The sequence below is a fragment of the Culicoides brevitarsis genome, chromosome 2, assembly GCF_036172545.1.
Source record: "Culicoides brevitarsis isolate CSIRO-B50_1 chromosome 2, AGI_CSIRO_Cbre_v1, whole genome shotgun sequence".
Lineage (NCBI taxonomy): Eukaryota > Metazoa > Arthropoda > Insecta > Diptera > Ceratopogonidae > Culicoides > Culicoides brevitarsis.
The window spans coordinates 16,558,516-16,577,107 of record NC_087086.1 but is presented as its reverse complement, the minus strand read 5'-3'; the positions used below and the strand labels follow the sequence as shown (position 1 = coordinate 16,577,107).

General features: G+C 32.9%; 3 protein-coding genes across 5 annotated transcripts; 2 read left to right on the top strand and 1 right to left on the bottom strand.

The window, feature by feature from the left end:
* Positions 1-1,478: 1,478 nt before the first annotated feature.
* On the top strand, positions 1,479-5,432 carry LOC134829824 (uncharacterized). Its single transcript, XM_063843099.1, has 7 exons — positions 1,479-1,613; positions 1,672-2,128; positions 2,222-2,319; positions 2,735-3,088; positions 3,152-3,802; positions 3,864-4,656; positions 4,713-5,432. The coding sequence occupies exons 1-7, from the start codon at positions 1,562-1,564 to the stop codon at positions 5,326-5,328; spliced, it is 3,021 nt and encodes a 1,006-aa protein (XP_063699169.1). The 5' UTR covers positions 1,479-1,561; the 3' UTR covers positions 5,329-5,432.
* Positions 5,433-5,521: 89 nt separating this feature from the next.
* LOC134830145 (venom acid phosphatase Acph-1-like) lies at positions 5,522-9,684 on the bottom strand. Of its 3 annotated transcripts, none has more exons than XM_063843533.1 (4): positions 9,555-9,684; positions 6,836-7,139; positions 6,532-6,774; positions 5,522-6,472 (listed from the first exon to the last, which is right to left on the bottom strand). In XM_063843533.1, the coding sequence occupies exons 1-4, from the start codon at positions 9,557-9,559 to the stop codon at positions 5,774-5,776; spliced, it is 1,251 nt and encodes a 416-aa protein (XP_063699603.1). In that variant the 5' UTR covers positions 9,560-9,684; the 3' UTR covers positions 5,522-5,773. The 3 variants fall into 3 exon arrangements, with proteins under 3 accessions (XP_063699603.1, XP_063699602.1, XP_063699604.1); XM_063843532.1 differs by lacking the exon at positions 9,555-9,684 and adding an exon at positions 8,874-9,194; XM_063843534.1 differs by lacking the exon at positions 9,555-9,684 and adding an exon at positions 8,741-8,879.
* Positions 9,685-11,560: 1,876 nt separating this feature from the next.
* On the top strand, positions 11,561-17,828 carry LOC134830737 (protein virilizer). The gene is made up of 5 exons (XM_063844305.1): positions 11,561-11,743; positions 11,812-15,258; positions 15,972-17,223; positions 17,282-17,516; positions 17,577-17,828. Exons 1-5 carry the CDS (start codon positions 11,684-11,686, stop codon positions 17,761-17,763), a joined length of 5,181 nt encoding a protein of 1,726 aa, XP_063700375.1. The 5' UTR covers positions 11,561-11,683; the 3' UTR covers positions 17,764-17,828.
* The last annotated feature ends 764 nt before the right edge of the window (positions 17,829-18,592 follow it).

Here is an 18,592-nt window from a genome sequence, read left to right as displayed (position 1 = left end):
AAAAATATTAATTAAAATAGTGTTTTATTGGCCTCAATTTAAAAAATAAAATTTTGGTCTAATATGAAGAAATAATTTTTATTAAAAAAAATTAATTTTGGTAAAAATAATCTTAAAAATATTTGAAAAAATTAATTAACTTATTTTATTTTTTTAAATTTATATTTTTTTAATATCAATTTTTTAAATTATTTTTTTATTTTTAAAAAAATATTTTCATCAAAATTTAAAATTTTTTTAAATTAATGATTTTTTTAATGAAAATCAGACCAAATTTTTTTAATATGTTATTTTAGGCGCAAAATTTTGAAAAATTATATTCATTTTTTGAAGTGAAACCCCAAATTTTTTAAAAATTTTGTCGAACAAAAAATTTAAAAACTAAAAATATAAAATACAAATAATTTTGACAAAAATTTTGATAAATTTTATAGCAAAAAAAATTAATTTTTTAATAAGAGGATTTTGGTAAAATTAAAATTATTGACAAAAAATTAAGAGGATTATAGCTTAAAAATTTGCTTAAATGGCTCCTTACGCAAAATTTTCCAAAACAAAATTGAAACCTTGAAAAACATTTGAAAAAATTTTGAAAAATCGGTACGTGAGCCCTCATAATAAGAGGATTTTGACTTAAATTTTTTTTCATCAATTTTTTTTTGCTAACATCTTTAAATGGCTCCTGTACATCGAAAACGCAAAATTTAAAAAAATTTTAAATTTTTAAATTGTTTTTATATGTTTGTCCAATAAAGAATTGGCTTGAAAAAAAATTTTACTTATTTTAAAAAATTCAAAAATATGTAACAAACATTACTAAATTCGAATTGCTTTGCTAATTCAAGGTTTTTTAAATTATTTTTTTATTTTTAAAAAAATATTTTCATCAAAATTTAAATTTTTTTTAAATTAATGATTTTTTTTTAATGAAAATCAGACCAAAATTTTTTTTATTATATTATTTTATTTATTTCTTTGCGATAACTAAAAATTTGTTTGAAAAAAATACTCAATTTTTTATTTGATCGATTTTCAATGTAATTTTAGAAAAAGCTTTAAAAATTAAAATTTTCTTCAAACAAAAAAACCAATATTCTTCCGACAATTTGACAATGCAAACATTTGTATGAAGTTAAGTATTTTCCGATAGAACTCTCAACGTCATTAATTAAAAATAACTGCATAAAAAATGGAAATCCCTCGTTGTAATAAAAATAAAAATTAATAAAGGATCGAATAACGTACAAAACACTCAAATAATTTATTCGAGACAATGCATTTGCATTCTGTACTATCAAGATGAGTTCTACGAACCGGAGAATCCTGTTTTTTCACACGATCACGAGACACGAGACAGGTACCTGCTTACCATACGTCTCAATATACGTTAATTGACTTTGTTTACTTGCTCATTAAAAATTACGAGTATTGACAGGTTCTGTAAATAAATAAACTTTTAGTTGTGATTTTGCATCTAACGAGTACTGACGCTTCAATGGTGTAACGAGATCATTATCAATTCAAAAAAATAGTTTAAAATTCACAAAGAAGACGTTTCAGCATGAAATCGATCTTATTAGCTGCAGTCTATTTTTTAATTTTCTCTCGAAAAGGTAAATTTTTAATTTTTTTTTTTATTTAAAAAAAAATTTAATAAATTTTAATTTAAAGTCAAGGCTCAATTATTCCCGATCGACTCGGATAAACAAGAAAACATTTACGACATTTTAATCTCCACGGAGCGAAATTCTTTGGACGACTGTTCAACACGCTACTATCGCTATGGCAGAGACAATTTGGCAAGTCCCGTTCTCGGTACGCCCGTTAAGCCAAGTGAATTTGCTCATTTTGCCGCCATCGGATGGACTCGCGATGGAAAAGTTGATTGGGATTGCGGCGGTTCATTAATTTCTGATAATTGGGTCTTGAGTGCGGGTCATTGCACGTATTCGCGTGATTCGGGAGCTGCGCCTGATAAGGCATTGCTCGGAGATCGAAATCCTTATTCGACAGTCGATGACGAGTTTGCGCAGCTTTTTGATATTGTTCAAGTCGTTGCGCACGAGGAATATCGCTCATCGTTACGATATTATGACATTGCCTTGTTTCAATTGAATGGAAACATACGGTGAGTAATTAATGTGGATTTCCCCAGTGATTGAACTTGTGTTGATTAATGAGTGATCCGATAATTGATTTCATTAATTTGTTTTTTCTAAAGACCTCATAAAACTGTGTTGCCGGCTTGTTTGTGGAGTTCTGATGATTTTTTGGATCTTAAGGAGCTTGAAGCTATAGGAATCGGGCAAACGGGTTTCTGTAAGTAAATTAAGAAATAAAAAAAATAATTCACAATAAAATAAAATAATAAAATAAAAAATAATAAAATAATGAATTTAAATTTTATAAATTATTTTAAAATAATTTTAATTAATTTTAAAATATTTAAATAATTTATTTTATTTTTTTTTTCATTAAAAAAAAATTCATTCAAAATAAAAAATTATTTGCATTAAATAATTAATTAATAAATAAATATATAATTTAATAAAATTAAAAATTAAAAAAAAAAAATTTTATAAAAATTTAAAATTTTTATAAAAAAGTTAATTTTTAATATGAAATTAGATAATTAATAATTTTTTTTTAATTAAATATCCATATTAAATTTAAATAAAATATTAAAAATATTTAATTAATTTTAATTAAATTAATTAATTATTTTTTTTTGCAGTTGAAAATAAAACTGATCGCTTGGAAAAAGTAACTTTAAATCCAATGGATCTCGATACCTGTAAAACCTACTACGACCCATCAAGCGATCGCAAAATCCGAAATGGTCTCATCGAGCATCAAATTTGTGCGCGAGACAATAAACGCGAGGAATTACGACAAGATACATGCTTGGGAGACTCTGGGGGTCCGTTACAAGTAAAATTATTAGCAAATGGTCGCATTACGCCATTTATCGTTGGCGTAACATCTTTTGGAAAAGCTTGTGGCTTTGATGCTCCCGGAGTTTATACGTCAGTTCAAAAGTTCAGAACTTGGATTGAGTCGAAAACTGGAATTTCATTTGAACCTAGAAGTGAGTTTTAATTAAAAAAGTTAAAAAATTCAAGTTTTTCAAAAAATATTTTTTTTTTTTTAGAATGTGCCTTACGATATGTCTCTCTCCGTGAATTCCAACCCGGACTTTTAGAATTAGCAGATCGTTCAAGTGACAGTGACACAGGACTCACATTAGAAGATTACCGAAGTAATTGGATCAACTCAAAAATCCATCTTGCTCGAGATTATCGTCACAAGGCCTACATCGGGTCATATAAGGGAAACTACATTCATTGGTTCTGCGGAGCTTCCTTGATAAGTGAAAGATTTTTACTCACAGCGGCCCATTGTTTGAGCAAACGCCCTGATATTGCGTCAGTAGGTGGTTTACGTCCTAACAGCAATGCCGAGGATCATTTGAACCAAAAACGAGAAATTGACGAGATTTTTATCCATCCCTCGTATCGCAATAATGAAATCCATCACGATATCGCTTTGATCCGATTGAAAGAAGAAATTGACTTGTCACTGGATATCGTTCCCGCGTGCATTTGGAAAAAGGAAAAGTTACCAACAGACACTTATGAAGTCGTTGGATGGGGATCGCGAACAAGTAACTTGTTCTTTATTGACTTGCCGGTATGGGAAGTTGGCAACGATGAAGTTTTTCCGATTGTGACGAGCGAATGTGATGCAGAATGTCAAGTTACGAAGACGAAACCGCTGGAAAATATCGTCGATCATTCAACAAGTGATAATTTTTTTAGATTTTTACAATTTTTATCTGAAATAATTGATTTTTTTGTTCACAGAGGACGAAGTTCGTTACTTGGAAGTCAACTCTACAATCCTAAGCAACCAAAAATGCAACGAATTCTTCCTCAAAAAGAACGGAAATCGCATTCTCGACTCGCAACTTTGCATCCAAAACGATCTTTTTGCTGTGCCAGGCATCTGCGAACTCGATGTCGGAGGTCCCGTGGAGCGGAAAATTTGGGGATTTAATGAATACGACTCGTACGTCTTTGGTGTAAACTCTTTCGGCAAAAATTGTGGCTTTGGAACACCTGTTGTGGCTACGCGAGTCTCCTCATACGCCGATTGGATCGAAGAAACTGTTTTAGGCGTCAAACCAAAACAAAATTCCAATTTTATTAGAAAACGGAGCAACGATCAAATCGTTTTTGTGGACGATGAACAAGAAATTGAGGGAAATTCGTGTACAATTCCCGGCGAAAGTACGAAAGGCATTTGTAAAGAACCCAAAAACTGCCCGGGGGTCGTTGAAAGTTACCGAAATCGCAGTCAACAAGTCGTTTTTTGTGGATTTCGGCCGAAAACGACAGTTTGTTGTCCAAAAAGCACATCTTCTCGGTCAGAGGGTTTGATGCAAAGTAGTTTAAAGCAATGTTCGACGCTTTACCGTGACTTGAGACAAGCAGCTACAGGCGCAAATGGAAATTTAAAGTATGAAAACAATAAAATATTTACTCATACAGCAGCGATCGGGTTCGCTAAAACGACTGGAATCGATTATCGTTGCTGGGGAGCCTTAATTTCGGCGGATTTTGTTGTCACTACAGCTTCTTGTCTTACCCAAGCGAGGTAAATTTTAAAATTTTTAAGCTAAAATCCGGTTTTTATCAAATTTTATCTTTTAGATCAACTCCAAAGCAAGTTCGGTTAGGAAACATCAACTTTGGTCTCTCAAACGAAGAACAATTGAAGGCTGTTTTGAAGGTTATCGTTCATCCCCTTTATCGTCCGGGCACTTTTTACAACGACATTGCCCTTTTGAAGTTGGTTTCTCCCGTGAAATTCAGCAGAAATGTCATTCCTGCGTGTCTTTGGCACTCAGAAGACAAAATTCCCTTCATTGGCATCGTTCCGGGACCATCAGGCACAAGCGAAATTTCTTACAAATGCAACCGTCAAGGAAATTCCAACAAATGTGAAGCCTTGAACCGAATTGACGCTGAACGGAAATTACTGACGATGCAAAATGATGCATGTCAAAAGTATTACAAGCCGAGTACGGAGTTGCCGGATGGTTTGGTGCCGAGTCAAGTGTGTGCCATAGCCGAAAAAATCAATACCACGGATAGTTGTTTGAGAAATTCGGGAGCTTTGTATCAAAAGGGCGTCGAAGAGAATGGAGTTATTGTTCCTTATGTCCTTGGATTGTATTCTTACGATAAAAATTGTCATAAAGACTCTCCTGCCGTTTTTACGAGAATTTCCTCGTTTATAAATTTTATAACGGAAAATTTGAGCTAAAAATTAAACATAAAAAATTAATAAAAATTTTATTTTAATTTTAAAATAATTTCTTTTTGCGAAAAAATTAGGTATGATGAAATTCAGCAAAAAAAGTTTATTTAAGTTAACGAAAAATTAAAAAAAAAATAATTTTAAAAAATTAAAAAAAATAAATTAAATTTTTTTATTATTTATTTTTCGTTTCTTTTTTCATTTTGTGAATTTCTTTCAAAAATATGTTTTTCAAAGAATATTTATTTTTTAGTTAGAAGATTTTTTAAAATTAAAAAAAATCGAGACATTTTTACAAGAGTTTTTGAACTTTATAACAGAAAATGTTTATTTTTTTATTTTAGATAAAAAAAAATTATTAAACTTAAAAAATTTTTTTTTTTTTTGAGAAAATGTCCTCATTATTACGAGAACTTAGAAATAGTCAATTTTTAAACAATTTACAACTTTTTTAAGGTCCTCGGTTTGGCGCATCAGTAAATCCTTCTTGCAAAGGTTTGCATTCTTCCGCCATATCTCCCGGAATATGATTTGCCAACAAAGTTTCCAATTTATCCAATGGACAAGGGTTTTCACAGCCAGGAATATTGAGTAATTGCGTGCCAGCGTCATTTTTGTTCAACAAAATTTGCACGCCCCAAACTCCCGTTTTCTTATTTTGGTACAGCTCAAAGACGCCAGTTGTTGCATAATCGGGGAATTGTGGCGCCCAAACGTTAAAAGCAGACATAACGTTAACAACGGTGGCATCATGTCCCACATACAAATACATTTTTTTGACATCGGTATTGTTGGCAGCACGTAATTTCCATTCGTTGAGGGTTTTTTTGAGGAATGGACCTCCCTTGATTTTTTTCAGCTCGTCATTGTAAACGTTGACGATGTAACTGAGATCGGTGAGTTCTTGCAAGCGATGTGGGAAGTAATCACGAATAAATTCGGGAAGTACGAGACCGAATTCATGCTCGGCTTTCAAGGTACTGTACAAATCTTGGATGTCGTCGGGCGTTTTGAAGTTATTTCCCGTGATATTGTGCAATTCTTCGAAGAGGGTTTGACTGCGTTCAATTATTTCGAGAATTTCGCCGGATTTAAGTACGTTTGCGAGCTCTTCCGAATAACGAGGACATGATGTGCGAACAAGAAGTAGCTAAAAATGAAACAAAAAACGGTAAAAATTATTTTTTTAACGAGAAAAAAAAATCTTACCGTATCTTTTTCGAGTTCTTCGTAAGAATAAGGAATCGGAAGCCAATTTAATTTTTTATTCCACTCAAGTGTCGTTCCTTTTGGCTCCCAAAGGCCTGCGAGGACTAAAGCTATCGACATTTGAGTTCTCGTAACTCCCGTACTTTGTGCATGGATGGCGCTATCTTGATAAGTGTCTCCCAACAACTTTCCGTAACGCTTACGAGCCCAAAGTCCAATTTCGAACAACGTCTTTTTACCTTCCTAAAAGAAAAATTCTCATAAATTCAATGAAATCTTGTTAAAAATTACAAAAAAAACTCACATTCGTCAATTGTCCTCGTCCATAAGGATAAAAAGTGTGATTATAGTGAGGATCTTTCGGGTAAGTATCGACAATTGTACGAGCTCCGTGTCTCAAAACCATATGAACCATTCTCAATTCCTCATCTGGATGCATATGCGGACCTTTGTGCGTGGTACAATAGTCACAGGGACCCGATGGAACAGGAACTCCGCTCGCAAGCGTCAAAAAGAGCGTAATTGCCACAATGGAAATCAACATGATGGCTGTAATCAAAATTAGCTTCTTCGAACGACCGCTACGTGTTGTCCAATTAAATGCGAGACTGTTAATAAAAAAAGGAATACATCTGTTATAATATTTATACTTTGCAGGAAAGGCATTCTAAAAATTTTTTCAAGGAAAATGTCTCTTTTGGACGTTAAAAAGTCGAATGAAAAATTCAAAAGAAAATCAAAGTTTTAATTAATTAGAAATTAATTCAATTCAAAATATCAAAAAAATTTGAGATAAAATGCGATTTCGACAAGAATTAAAAATCATGACTTTTGATAAAATTGTAGAAAAATGAAGAGACACGTATTAATTCTGTGGATTGTGACGACAGTTTTTCGTTTTGTTTTTAAAAAAACTGGTTAAGAGCTTAAAACTGCGCCTATAATAAAAAAAGAGGCTACCATAATAAAGTTGTAATTTTTTTTATAGAACACAACTTTATCAACAACAACGGCTAATTAAGTTAACTTATGTAAATCTTGTAAAAGAGTTATAAAAAACAAACAAAAGCTTGCTTACAAACAAAAAAAACAACAAGAATAACAAAAACAATAAATTTTAAAAATTTTGTTAAATATTTATAATTTTTGAAGTTGTTAAAATTCTATAAAAGAAGTAAGCGATATCAATTTTACATTCATTTTAAAATAACGACTCAATTTTTTTTTTAATTCATGGCTGATATAACATTCGAAATATTTTTGGAGTATTTCCTATCTGTTTTTTGATTTTTTTTTTAAATCAAAAATTTAAATTTTTCAACCAAAAAAATTTAATTGAAATTTTTAATAAAAATGTCAATATATTTAGTTTAATTTGGTAAAAAAATGTTTGGTTGATATTCAATTTTTTTAAAAAAATTTATGAAAATTTTACTTTTAATGAGAAATCGTTATTTTTTTTTGAATGTCATTTGAAGGTCATTGAACTTTTTGAACTGTTGTTTTGGCCTAATTAGCAGATTCTGAACCTTTTATATTAATTTATTTATCTATTTTTATTATTTTTCTTTTATTATAGTTATTTTTATCTGCTTATATGGGGAAAAACATTTGATTTACCAACAAGTTTGTGACCAATGAACTTTGTCTATTCATGAGAGAGGTACGAAATGATTTGACTTATTCCATTTGTTAGGTCCATTTAAAAGACGCTTTCGACGAGACAAACATTTCTGCTTATATTAAAAAGATTTTTGAAATTTGCACTGCAAAAAATGAATTTTTCGTTTATTTTTCGTTATGCGAGAAATCGAAAAAGCCTTTTTGAAGTTGAACCAAAAAACTTGGGATTTGTTCAGGATGACAAGGCCAAAATTTTTAAAATTAAAAATTATTGAAAAAAAAAAAATTTTTTTTTTGCGATATTTATTAGATTTATAGACATTTTTAGAATTTTACTGAAATTATAATTCTCGTGATATAAAATAAAAAATAAAAAAAAAAATTTTTTGACAATTTTGGTTAACTTTCTTCGTAGATTCGTTCTTTAATTGAACAAAAACTAAAGAAATTAAAATAAAAGTCTTGCAGAAAAAAAATATTCCATTGTTAATGCCCATTACCTCAAACCTATTAACAACTAACTTTCTAATAATGGGCTCTACCTAAGTAGTACTATTCTTTGTCTTATAAATATTAAAATACGTACAGTCACGTTACTCCAATTAAAGATAAATTTTTAAGTAGCTTTATGCTACGAATATTAGATATTACATACTACTAAATTTGTTGGCAAAAACTTTGAATTTATTTAGGTTTTTTTTGAAACATTTTCAAACCACCTGTTTTTTCGGTTTTTCCGCATTGAGACACGAGGCAGTTCATATACTTTGTTTTTTTCTAGCAATCGCTCTGTTTGAACAATTGTATCTCGTTTATCCATATTACGGAAAAATTTCCATGTCAAAAATAAATATTTTAGCGATATTTGTAAATATTTGATTCATTAACACTTGGCAAAACAAGAAATTTATATTTTTTTCTTCTTCAATTCATCACGTATCACTTTTTTAAATGAAATTTTGTCAAATTATAAAAATTTTAATTCTACCGGTGACTAATTCGCTTTTACTTTTATTTATCTTTTGCTTGTTTGTCTCACATCGCTCAATGCACTGAAACAACAAACGCGTTTCGATAGACATTCACCGAAATTTTTTATCTTTCTATGCCGCATACGTATGATTTCGTTAAAGTAGGTTCCTATTTTAGTATTTGTAAGCCTACAACAGTGCCTTCAAACATCAAACTCTATCGCATATACGAGTGCCGACGATGCTCGTAAAGAAATCTGATAAAATTTTTATTGCAAACGCACACACGAGTAATTTTTTTTATGATATACTTTTTTGAATTCACAGTTGGCTGCGTTTGATATTGAACTTGAACGGTGTTTTTTGATGTTAAATGTTATCACAAACAATTTTTTTATTATTTTTACAATTTTTTTACGACTTTCCTACCTCATGTTGTTGTTATTTGATGATAATCAGGTTCTTTAAAAAAATAAATATTCAAATTTTTCAAGAAGAGGATTGAAAAGGTATGCTGTCGACTGATCTCTCATCGGGAGACTAAAAGCTTACACTCGTGTTGACAGTGTGACTAATAAATTCTTATCATTCAGAGTAGAAATGTTTTTGAAAGTTAGTGACTTTTTGTATATTGAGAAGTTTAACTAAAGCGTATATTTTAGAATTTTTAATCGATTAAAAAAAATTAAATTTTATTTCTAAAATTATTTTTTTTTATTCTAAAATTAAAACTCTAATGAAAACTTTTTTTTTTAAATTTTTGATATAAATTTTTTTTTATTTAATTTTTATTTATTTATTTTTTTTTTAATTAATTCGTCAGAATTTGAATTTTCGCGCCAAAATTAATTAAAGTCAAAAATAAATAAAATTGATGTTCTGAACGAATAACCAGACAGACAATAAAACCCATCCAAAAGCATATTTTTAAATAAATTCTAAACCTAACCACGATTAGAAAATCCAAGTAAACTTCAATTGCTGATGAATAAATTCAAGTATGCGGCTTTTGTTAAGCAATTTACGTGTTTATTTACAAATATTGCATGCAAAAACAATTCATTAAAAAAAAGGTTGTAAAATAAATTTAGCTTTATCAGTAATAAATTTTAGACATTATCACTCCAAAAATACCTTTTGAGACGCCACATCCGATGAAATCTCATCTTTCCTCAGGGCAAATGTTAAGAATTTTGCGCCAAATTTTAGTTCACATTCTTTATCTCAAAATTTAAAATCAGCTAAAAATAAAACTTGTCCGTTAAGAAATACATATGTTACAACAGGTTGTTCTTTTGCACTAAACACAATGACACGTGAGCAGTTTTAGAGCGCATGCCTCGTAGTTGCATTCTATGCACACAAGAATTTCATTCATTTAAAAAATAAAAATTGAATGAACGTAAATTCTTTTATTTTATGGCTTTTTTTACAAAGTTTTTGTTGATTTTAAATTATGGTTGGTCTTGAAATAAAATAAAGTAAAGTAAAATAAATAAAAATTGATAAAAATTTAAAGTACCGTTATTAGTTAAGTCACGTGGTTAACAAAAAATAACGGAAAAATTTAATTTTTTCGTACAACTTTAAAATTATTTTAATTTACCGACGAATTTTATTAGCCAAACAAATTTTTTTAGTTATGCACCAAGAAAAAGTTTTTTATTTCAATATAGGCCGCTTCAAAAAAAATTGAAAAGTTTTGTTCAAAAATAAAAGAACTCAAATTCCAAATAAATTAAATTATTTAAATAAATAAAATAAGATATGCAATGAATCTTACACGTCATATTTAGAAATTTTTGTTAATTTTTCACAAATTCTCACGTAAATTTTATTTTTTTTTCATTCTATACCTTCTCTTAGTAGATCTGAACATTCTACAAAAATCCTAAAGAAATTCATAAAACAGAATTTGAGTTATTTCGTTACAAAATTTGTTTGGATTTTCAAGCCCAAATTTTTAGAACTTAATTTTAATTATTAATTTATTTATTTATTAATTATTTTAGTTCATTTTAAAGTTTGCAAAATGTTTTTATGAGTTTTTAAAAAAGTTTTATTATTATTATTATAAAATATTTAGCTCTTTGGAATCTAATTTTACGATAATTTCAGCTTAAGAAGTTTCACCTAATGAAATTTCAGAATTTTTCCAAGTAATTCTACCAAAATATTTGATGTGTTGTGGAAATTAATATTATGACGAGCTCTATTTATCTTACTTTGTTTCATTTTTTTTACTGCAAAATACAATCTTCAAAATTTGTACTAAAAATTTGATTTTAATCCGGTTACAAAAACCGGTTTTTGAAACTTTGGAATCAGCTGTGCGATAAATCAACCAATCAAAGCAGAGAAAATTCATCTCGTGTCGTGATTGGCTCAAAATAAATGTGTCAAAATTCTGCCAATCACAGTTCTAAAACAAAAGTACTCGGAAAAAAATAAGAAGCTTATCAATTTTGCTTGTTTTTTGATAAAAATATCGTTATATCCGGTCAATTTTTGCTTTAATCCGTCATTGAGTGCGCGCAGTACGAGAAACGCATCGAGAAATGTCGGACGAAGACCCAGAATTGTTATTTTTCGACACTTTTGCTCACGATGTTGCTGAGGTAGGCATCCGGCATTTTGTTTCCCGATAATTTTTATTGATTTCATAATTTTTTTTGGCTTTTTTTAGAAACTCAACTTGGATTTGGTGCAATTTCCGCAACCAGTGTACATCACGGAGATTCGGATAATCCCGCTCGGAGCTCGAGTGCAATCCGATGGTTCATTTATCCGGTTGGGAGCGACAAACCCTTCGAAATTTCATGTGGATTTCTTCGTGAATGATTTGCGGAAACCTGGAGCTTCTACTTTCGAGTGTCTCGGAGCTTTTGAGTACAATCAGAACGATTGTATTCATCTCTCGTGCATTCCGGAGAACGGTCGAAAAATCGCTACCGATGGATTGGTGCTAAAAGGTTACTACACGACAATAACCTTGGCTGTTTATGGCTACGTCACGAAAAATATCGTTGAAACGTTCATCGAAGAAGACGATTTGCTGCCCGGCAACGATTTGTCCTCCATGGAAATCGCGGATGACGTTAACGAAGACATTGACGGACTCTGGCCCGAAGATGCGGCTCCCGTGGCAATTGGCGATCCGCAAAAAGTCTTTGTCGAGACACCGGATGCCTTTTATTCGGATGGCGATGTGCCCAAAGATCCACGTCGTCGTCGTACTCGCTCCAATTCGTGCGAAAAAGACACCGACAGTGGCAAGGAAATGTCTCGGCGACGTCGCGAATGGTCTCGTAGCCCCCCGGATCATTATCGGGCATCGCGTTTACGTTCGCCGAACGATTTGCGACGTCCTCGGTCGCCTTCGTGCAACTCCAACGACTCGAAAATCGTGATGGCAGTGCGTTCACCGACACCAGCAACGCCAATTATCGAACGAATGGACGATGACATCGATTCGCCGATTGACGAATTTGAAACTATCGAAAGTGACGAGGACATTGGCGAAGGAGATGCTGAATATGACTTGCTGGAATACGAGGCGGGGTACTTTGAGGTCGTAAATTCGTTCAATCCGTTTGAACCGTTGAAAAAGTACGCGAACGAACATTCGGTAACGCAAATGCAGCAACATCAACAACGAAAATTCGACAATTTCAAGAAGAATTTGATGGTTTTTGAAGCAAGACAAGCTTTTACGCAGGAAAATTTCCTTTTTGAAAGCAATGAGAACAAAAATGCGTGGGTTGAAAATGTGGAGCAACTCATCCAACAACTCACGGTATTCAATCAAAACGATCATTCACGTAATTTGGGCATTATTTCAACTTTTGTCAAGGAAGAAAGTCCCGAGCTGAAGGTTTTGGCGGAATATATCAAGATTGGCTTGGATTACAACATCGCCGTGGATCAACCAAAGCCTCCATATAAAGTTCGTCATATGAAAGCTGGCATCCGCTTGGTTGAACTTCTTTGCTGTTACGAGCCAATCATCCGTTATGTGCTCTACACTGCCGAAATCAACGTTTTTCAACAACTTTTCTCCATGTTTTTCCAACAATACATGGCGCTGTCCATCCGTTTGATGATTTTCAAGGCAATTTATTCAATTTTAGACTCTGATACCGCCGTGAAATACTTCCTTGGCAACGAAAACGAGTTCAACGGATACCAAACTCTCGTCGAAATGCTTCAAGAAAACCCGAATGGACGTCAAATCATCGCCATTGCCGCAATTTTGAAAAAATTAAACTTGTACGAAGCTTTTACGAGTGTCAAGGAATCTACTTTGAAGATTTTCGCAACGGAAAATGCCGATCCCGAAGATATTCGAGTACTGACAGAGTCATTATCGGAAGTAGACAAGGCTTTACAAGATCGTTTTTCGTTCGCGCAACCTAGGAGATTTCTTCCGGTGTCGGCGCAGTTTGAAATTCCAAAAGATGCGCATTCTTTTCCGTTCGCCATGAACGGAATCAAGGCTTATATGCAATCAAAGGGATTTTTGGAGACCCTAACGTTGATTGTCTTGGCCAAAAATAAAGTTTCCACGAATTTGACTACTTTGGCATACGGTTTGTTGGAAAATATCATCAAAAATCCCTTGGGACTCAATTATTTGATCGACAATATCGAGCAAACGAACATTTTGGTGCGAGAATTGTTCGGATTGAAAGACACAGACGAGTTAGAAGCCGAATTTGACCCACTTTTGTCGATTCACGCGACGAAAGCAAGAGCTCTTGCCATGGAAATCGCTTATAAAGTGCAAACTATTTATTATTTGGATGCAATTATGGACACAAAACACGATAATAATGCTTTAATGGAACATTTACAAGCTTTGTACACCTTATGTTTCAATTCCGGACGAAATTTCGTCTTTGAAACGTTAACTATGGATAATAATTTGGAACCTTTGTTATCGTGCATCGAAACTGAGAAGCTAAAATTCAAGGATGGATCACCTGATGTCAAAAATAAGTCACCTGTCCTCATTTACGCCGTCGATTTACTCGACAGTTGTGTCCGTAACTCGAACGACATCAAGTATTTGGAGGAGCATAGCGGCACATTGCTGTATCTCGTGAAGCAACATGACCTTTTCGAGCCTTCTGTGTCGGCGATGTTGCAGGAAATGGCAGTTTATCTCAAACCGCTTGATATTTCAAATAATGTTGCGAATTTCGAGGAGATTCCCGCTTTAGTGGAACAAATGAAACGCAGTGTGGAGTTTATAACAACTTACCCTGGGGATCTCACGATGGCTTTACGGATCATTCGTCATAATTCTTTGACAGCTTTCGCGGATGACGATGAAAAATTCGATATGGATCACGTCGAACTCAAGCACAAATACTTTTTATTGCAATTTTACTCGGCGGATGGCATGCAAGTTCTCATGACGATCCTGGATAAACTCAACAATTATTACATGCAACCTGGAATGCACACCGCTGGATTGGCAACGACACAAGGATTACTTCTCGTTCAAGTCCTGCTTCCCACAATTCAGATCATTCGTCGCATTTTAACGTTCGTTATTCAAGCCAGAAATGTCGATTTCAAGGATTTAACGGCAATCGAGCCACTTTTGAGGACTTTCGGGTTAGTAAATGCCATTCCCGATCGCGGCATCGCCTATAACGACGCTCAAAAGGTCGAAACTGAGATAATTAGAACACTTTTGGCTTATACCCAACCACGAGCGACAGACGGTTTCGACACTGCCAACATCCACAAGAGCTTATGGACCTTAATGATCGGCGAATTGTTGAAATTTATCGTTACGGGACCCTATTGCTTCATTCCGGGATTGTTAGTTTTTTCGGAATTGCTTCCGTTGCCCCTGCCAATTCCCACAAAAGAGCCCCTCGATGAGAAGGAAGTAGCGCAAGTGGTTACCGAACGTCAAATGTGGTCTGCGCATTTGCATTCGCAAAGTAACGCGATAACGGAGATGATTCAAACGACCGTTTTGTCAAGTAATCCGGAGATTTTGATCATTTTGTGCAGAGTTGCGTTGCAATTGTCGGATTTGGCGCCGAATATGACGTTGTTGGTGTCGAAGGCGATTTCGGAGTTGATTCTGAATGAGCCGTTGGAGGATGTTGCGCAGGTGAGTTTGAAATTTTTGACAATTTACAAATTAATTTTTTAAAGTTTTGAATGAAAAAAATCCAAATTATGAACAAAATTATCAACTTTTCTCATATTTTCAACAATTATTAATTAATTATTTAAAAATTTTTTAAATATTCGAGAAATTTTAAATATTTTTTTCACTTTTTTAAAGAAAATCTTTAGAAAAAAAATTATAATTTTTTTTTTTTTGCTTTGAAAATTTAAGGAAAATTTTAATCAATTTTTCTATAAGATTTTTTTCTTTTATTTCATTACTTCAACATGTAAATTCATCGACAAATTTGACAAAATAGACGTTTTTCAAAGAAAACTTTTATAAGATTCTCTTTTTGAGCTATTTTAATCTAAAATTCTAGATAAATTTTGCAAAAATTGATAAAACTATTGAGTTTTATTTGGAGCAACTTTAACATTTTTATGACGAAAATAAAAAATATAATTTTTTCAAAAATTTCTAAATATTTAGGTATTTCAAAAATTCTAAGGATTATAATTTTTTATTTTTTTTTTAATTTTATTTTTTGAAAAACTAAAGTCATTTTTAAGAGAAACATTAAAAAAAAATCTCAATTTAGTAATTAGGTAATATTTTTCTCATTTTTTGAAAAATTTTCACCTTAGCTTTAAGTTTCATTAAGAACTTTTAAAATATTTTTAATAAAAAAAAATACCTTTTTTTATTTTCAGTCTGATCAGAACGAGTCATCTCAAACGGGAGTTGCTACTTCACATCATGCCCGTTTACTGACCTTCCTCTCCAACTTGGTTGGATATCCTTCTACAAAAGTTTCAATCTTTTCCGTGCTTCCGGGCAAGATGATGGATATTTGTGACACGATTCTCTGCACTGCCAACGACTCCGAAGCGCATCTCACGGCACAAGAAAGCATCCTAACGGTCTTCCAAAACCTCTTGGATACGGAAATAACGATGGTTGTCGATGCTGGATCCAGTCCCGAAATGATGCTTGCTTGTTCGTTGCCATCTCGCGAATTATTGCTCAGTATCGCGCACAGTGTCTTGGGAAATCTCTTAATTTGCACCAAAGTCGGAAGTTACATGATGGCATTGCGAACCCTTCAAATTCTCACGGAATACGACATAAGTGTGACTTGTTTGCGCATGGCACTGAACAAAAGATCGGGAATTTTGAATCAAGTTACGAAAAATTTGTATGCGGCAATTGTCGAAAGTCACGCCGAATATCGCGAAATTCTCTGCATCCTCATGGATTTCATGAAAGCTTTGATTACGGTGAAAGAACGCAAGGACGATCGCAATATCCCGATCCGAACAATTGCATTCATGGCAAAACAACTTTGCAAATTCCTCGAATGGCCTCAGGAGAACTGCAAAAAACGCGAACACGCATTGACGCAGTTGTTGGTGTTCCTTCAGAGCAAGAAAACGGAGACCGAGTCGCCGACGAAGCAAGAAATCGAAGAAAATCTCAATGAATCTGCCAAATTCGATGATGGCTTGGAAGAGTGCGTGCAGAATTTGATTAAATTTTTGAATGAAAATGTCGATTTGGTCGATCCGACAATTTCTGAGAACTCGTTGAGTCAATTTGACGCATCGTTTGACTTTACATTTCCGCAAGCGGAGGGAATTGTAACGCAATTTAGTTCGCGCCAAGTGTTTTTCGTCACAGACGAAGCAGATGACAGCTTAACAGCCAATCATTGGTTGAATTTGCCCGTTTTGGAAGATGACCCATTGACGGAAAAGGTTCCCTGCGACATGATGGAAATTGTGAGCAACTGTTTGCCTGCTGACACGAACATCACAGCGGAATGTAAGCGATTATTGCATCTTTCGGCATCACCTCAATCGAATCGTGATCGTCAAACGGCAGCACATTGCTATCGCACACGTAGAGTTGACATCGATTTGGCAACAGGGCGTCCCGAAACATCCAGACGCATCTATGGAAAATGTAAGAAATTATTTTTTTAAACGAAATTTTAAATTTATTCAGAAATTTTACTTTCTAGTCACCTCAATTCGTGGTCGAGGATATCCCCGTGGCACTCAAAGTCGTTCAGATTTGTTCCGTTCACGTCCGCCAAACACTTCTCGGCCTCCATCGCTACATGTTGATGACTTTACGGCGTTGGAAAGTCATGGAGCACAACCCACAGGCCCCACGGGATACAATAAATTGCCAATTATTCAACGTGGAAGGGGACGTTCTCGGATTCTTACACGAGGACGTTTCATCAGGGGACGGTAAGTTATTAAATTTTAAAATTTTTGCAATTTTCTTTAAAATAATTTGTTTTTTTTTAGTGGAAAATACATTTCAAGCTCTTCATGGAACTCGTCACCATCATCTGGGGCACCGTCATCCCATACAACGTCAAGCAGGAGACCATCTCGGTCATACACATCGACTCGTTATAACACAAGTCGTTATATAACTGGATCTTCGACTCGTGGGCGATACACCCGTTATATTAGACCTTATCCACGTTAAAGGATGACATCAAAAATTTTCAATTTTTCTGCTATTTTTAATATTTTGATTCAATAAAACCTAATTTGAAGCTAAAAAATTATTTTTTAAATTATTCTTTGACATTTTAAAATCAAAAGTCGTTCAAACTTGAAGAAAATGGAAAATCTGAAATTTTTCCGTAATTCAAAAATATTTAAAAATTCAAAAATTTGACGAAAATATAATAATTTTGCGAAAAAAATTGATAATTTTTTTAAATTTTTCTTAAAAAATTTTTTTTTCTTACTTTCATTCGAAAATCTCCCGAAAACTCATTTATCGAGTTCCTTCACTTTTTCTTCTAAATATTCATCACGTGCTTTGTCCGTTAAAATTTCACTCAAAGTAGTCTGAAAATAATTTCATGTCAAATTTGCATCAAAATTCACTGTAAATCTAAATTTCCCTTCATTATGGGAATTGTTCATACCACAGAACTTGCTGAAAAATGTCTTTCTGAGTCAAATGACGAACCCGAATCCTCTACAACTGAAGAACAATTCAAAAAATTACAAATTTCCTACGAAATTCTCAAATGCGAGAACGAATTTTTACGAATTGATAACAAAAAAATGATGAAAAAATTGAGTGCCATCCAAGTTCAAGAGGAAAAAAGTTCTTCTTTCATCATGAATGACTTTATTGAAGCTGAAAACGGCTCTGAAGAAGATTTCGAAGCACTAAAAAGTCGTTGCAAATATCTCACAGAGTTCATAAAAAATTCCCAATCCGACATGAATTTATTCAAAAGTAAATTACATGAAGTGGTTCGCGTCAAATATGTCGAATGCGAACTTTTGCGACGCTC

What these genes read in the sequence shown, in the direction of transcription:
- LOC134830737 (XM_063844305.1), top strand. Translation starts at nt 11,684, where the DNA reads ATGTCGGACGAAGACCCAGAATTGTTATTTTTCGACACTTTTGCTCAC. An exon ending in TTGCTCACGATGTTGCTGAG is followed by an intron (nt 11,744 to 11,811) that starts GTAGGCATCCGG and finishes GGCTTTTTTTAG; the next exon opens with AAACTCAACTTGGATTTGGT. An exon ending in CAGACGCATCTATGGAAAAT is followed by an intron (nt 17,224 to 17,281) that starts GTAAGAAATTAT and finishes TTTACTTTCTAG; the next exon opens with TCACCTCAATTCGTGGTCGA.
- LOC134830145 (XM_063843532.1), bottom strand. Translation starts at nt 8,974, where the DNA reads ATGGATAAACGAGATACAATTGTTCAAACAGAGCGATTGCTAGAAAAA. An exon ending in GACGAGGACAATTGACGAAT is followed by an intron (nt 6,775 to 6,835) that starts GTGAGTTTTTTT and finishes TTTTTCTTTTAG; the next exon opens with GAAGGTAAAAAGACGTTGTT. An exon ending in AAGAACTCGAAAAAGATACG is followed by an intron (nt 6,473 to 6,531) that starts GTAAGATTTTTT and finishes TTTCATTTTTAG; the next exon opens with CTACTTCTTGTTCGCACATC.
- LOC134829824 (XM_063843099.1), top strand. Translation starts at nt 1,562, where the DNA reads ATGAAATCGATCTTATTAGCTGCAGTCTATTTTTTAATTTTCTCTCGA. An exon ending in CAATTGAATGGAAACATACG is followed by an intron (nt 2,129 to 2,221) that starts GTGAGTAATTAA and finishes TTTTTTCTAAAG; the next exon opens with ACCTCATAAAACTGTGTTGC. An exon ending in TCTTGTCTTACCCAAGCGAG is followed by an intron (nt 4,657 to 4,712) that starts GTAAATTTTAAA and finishes TTTATCTTTTAG; the next exon opens with ATCAACTCCAAAGCAAGTTC.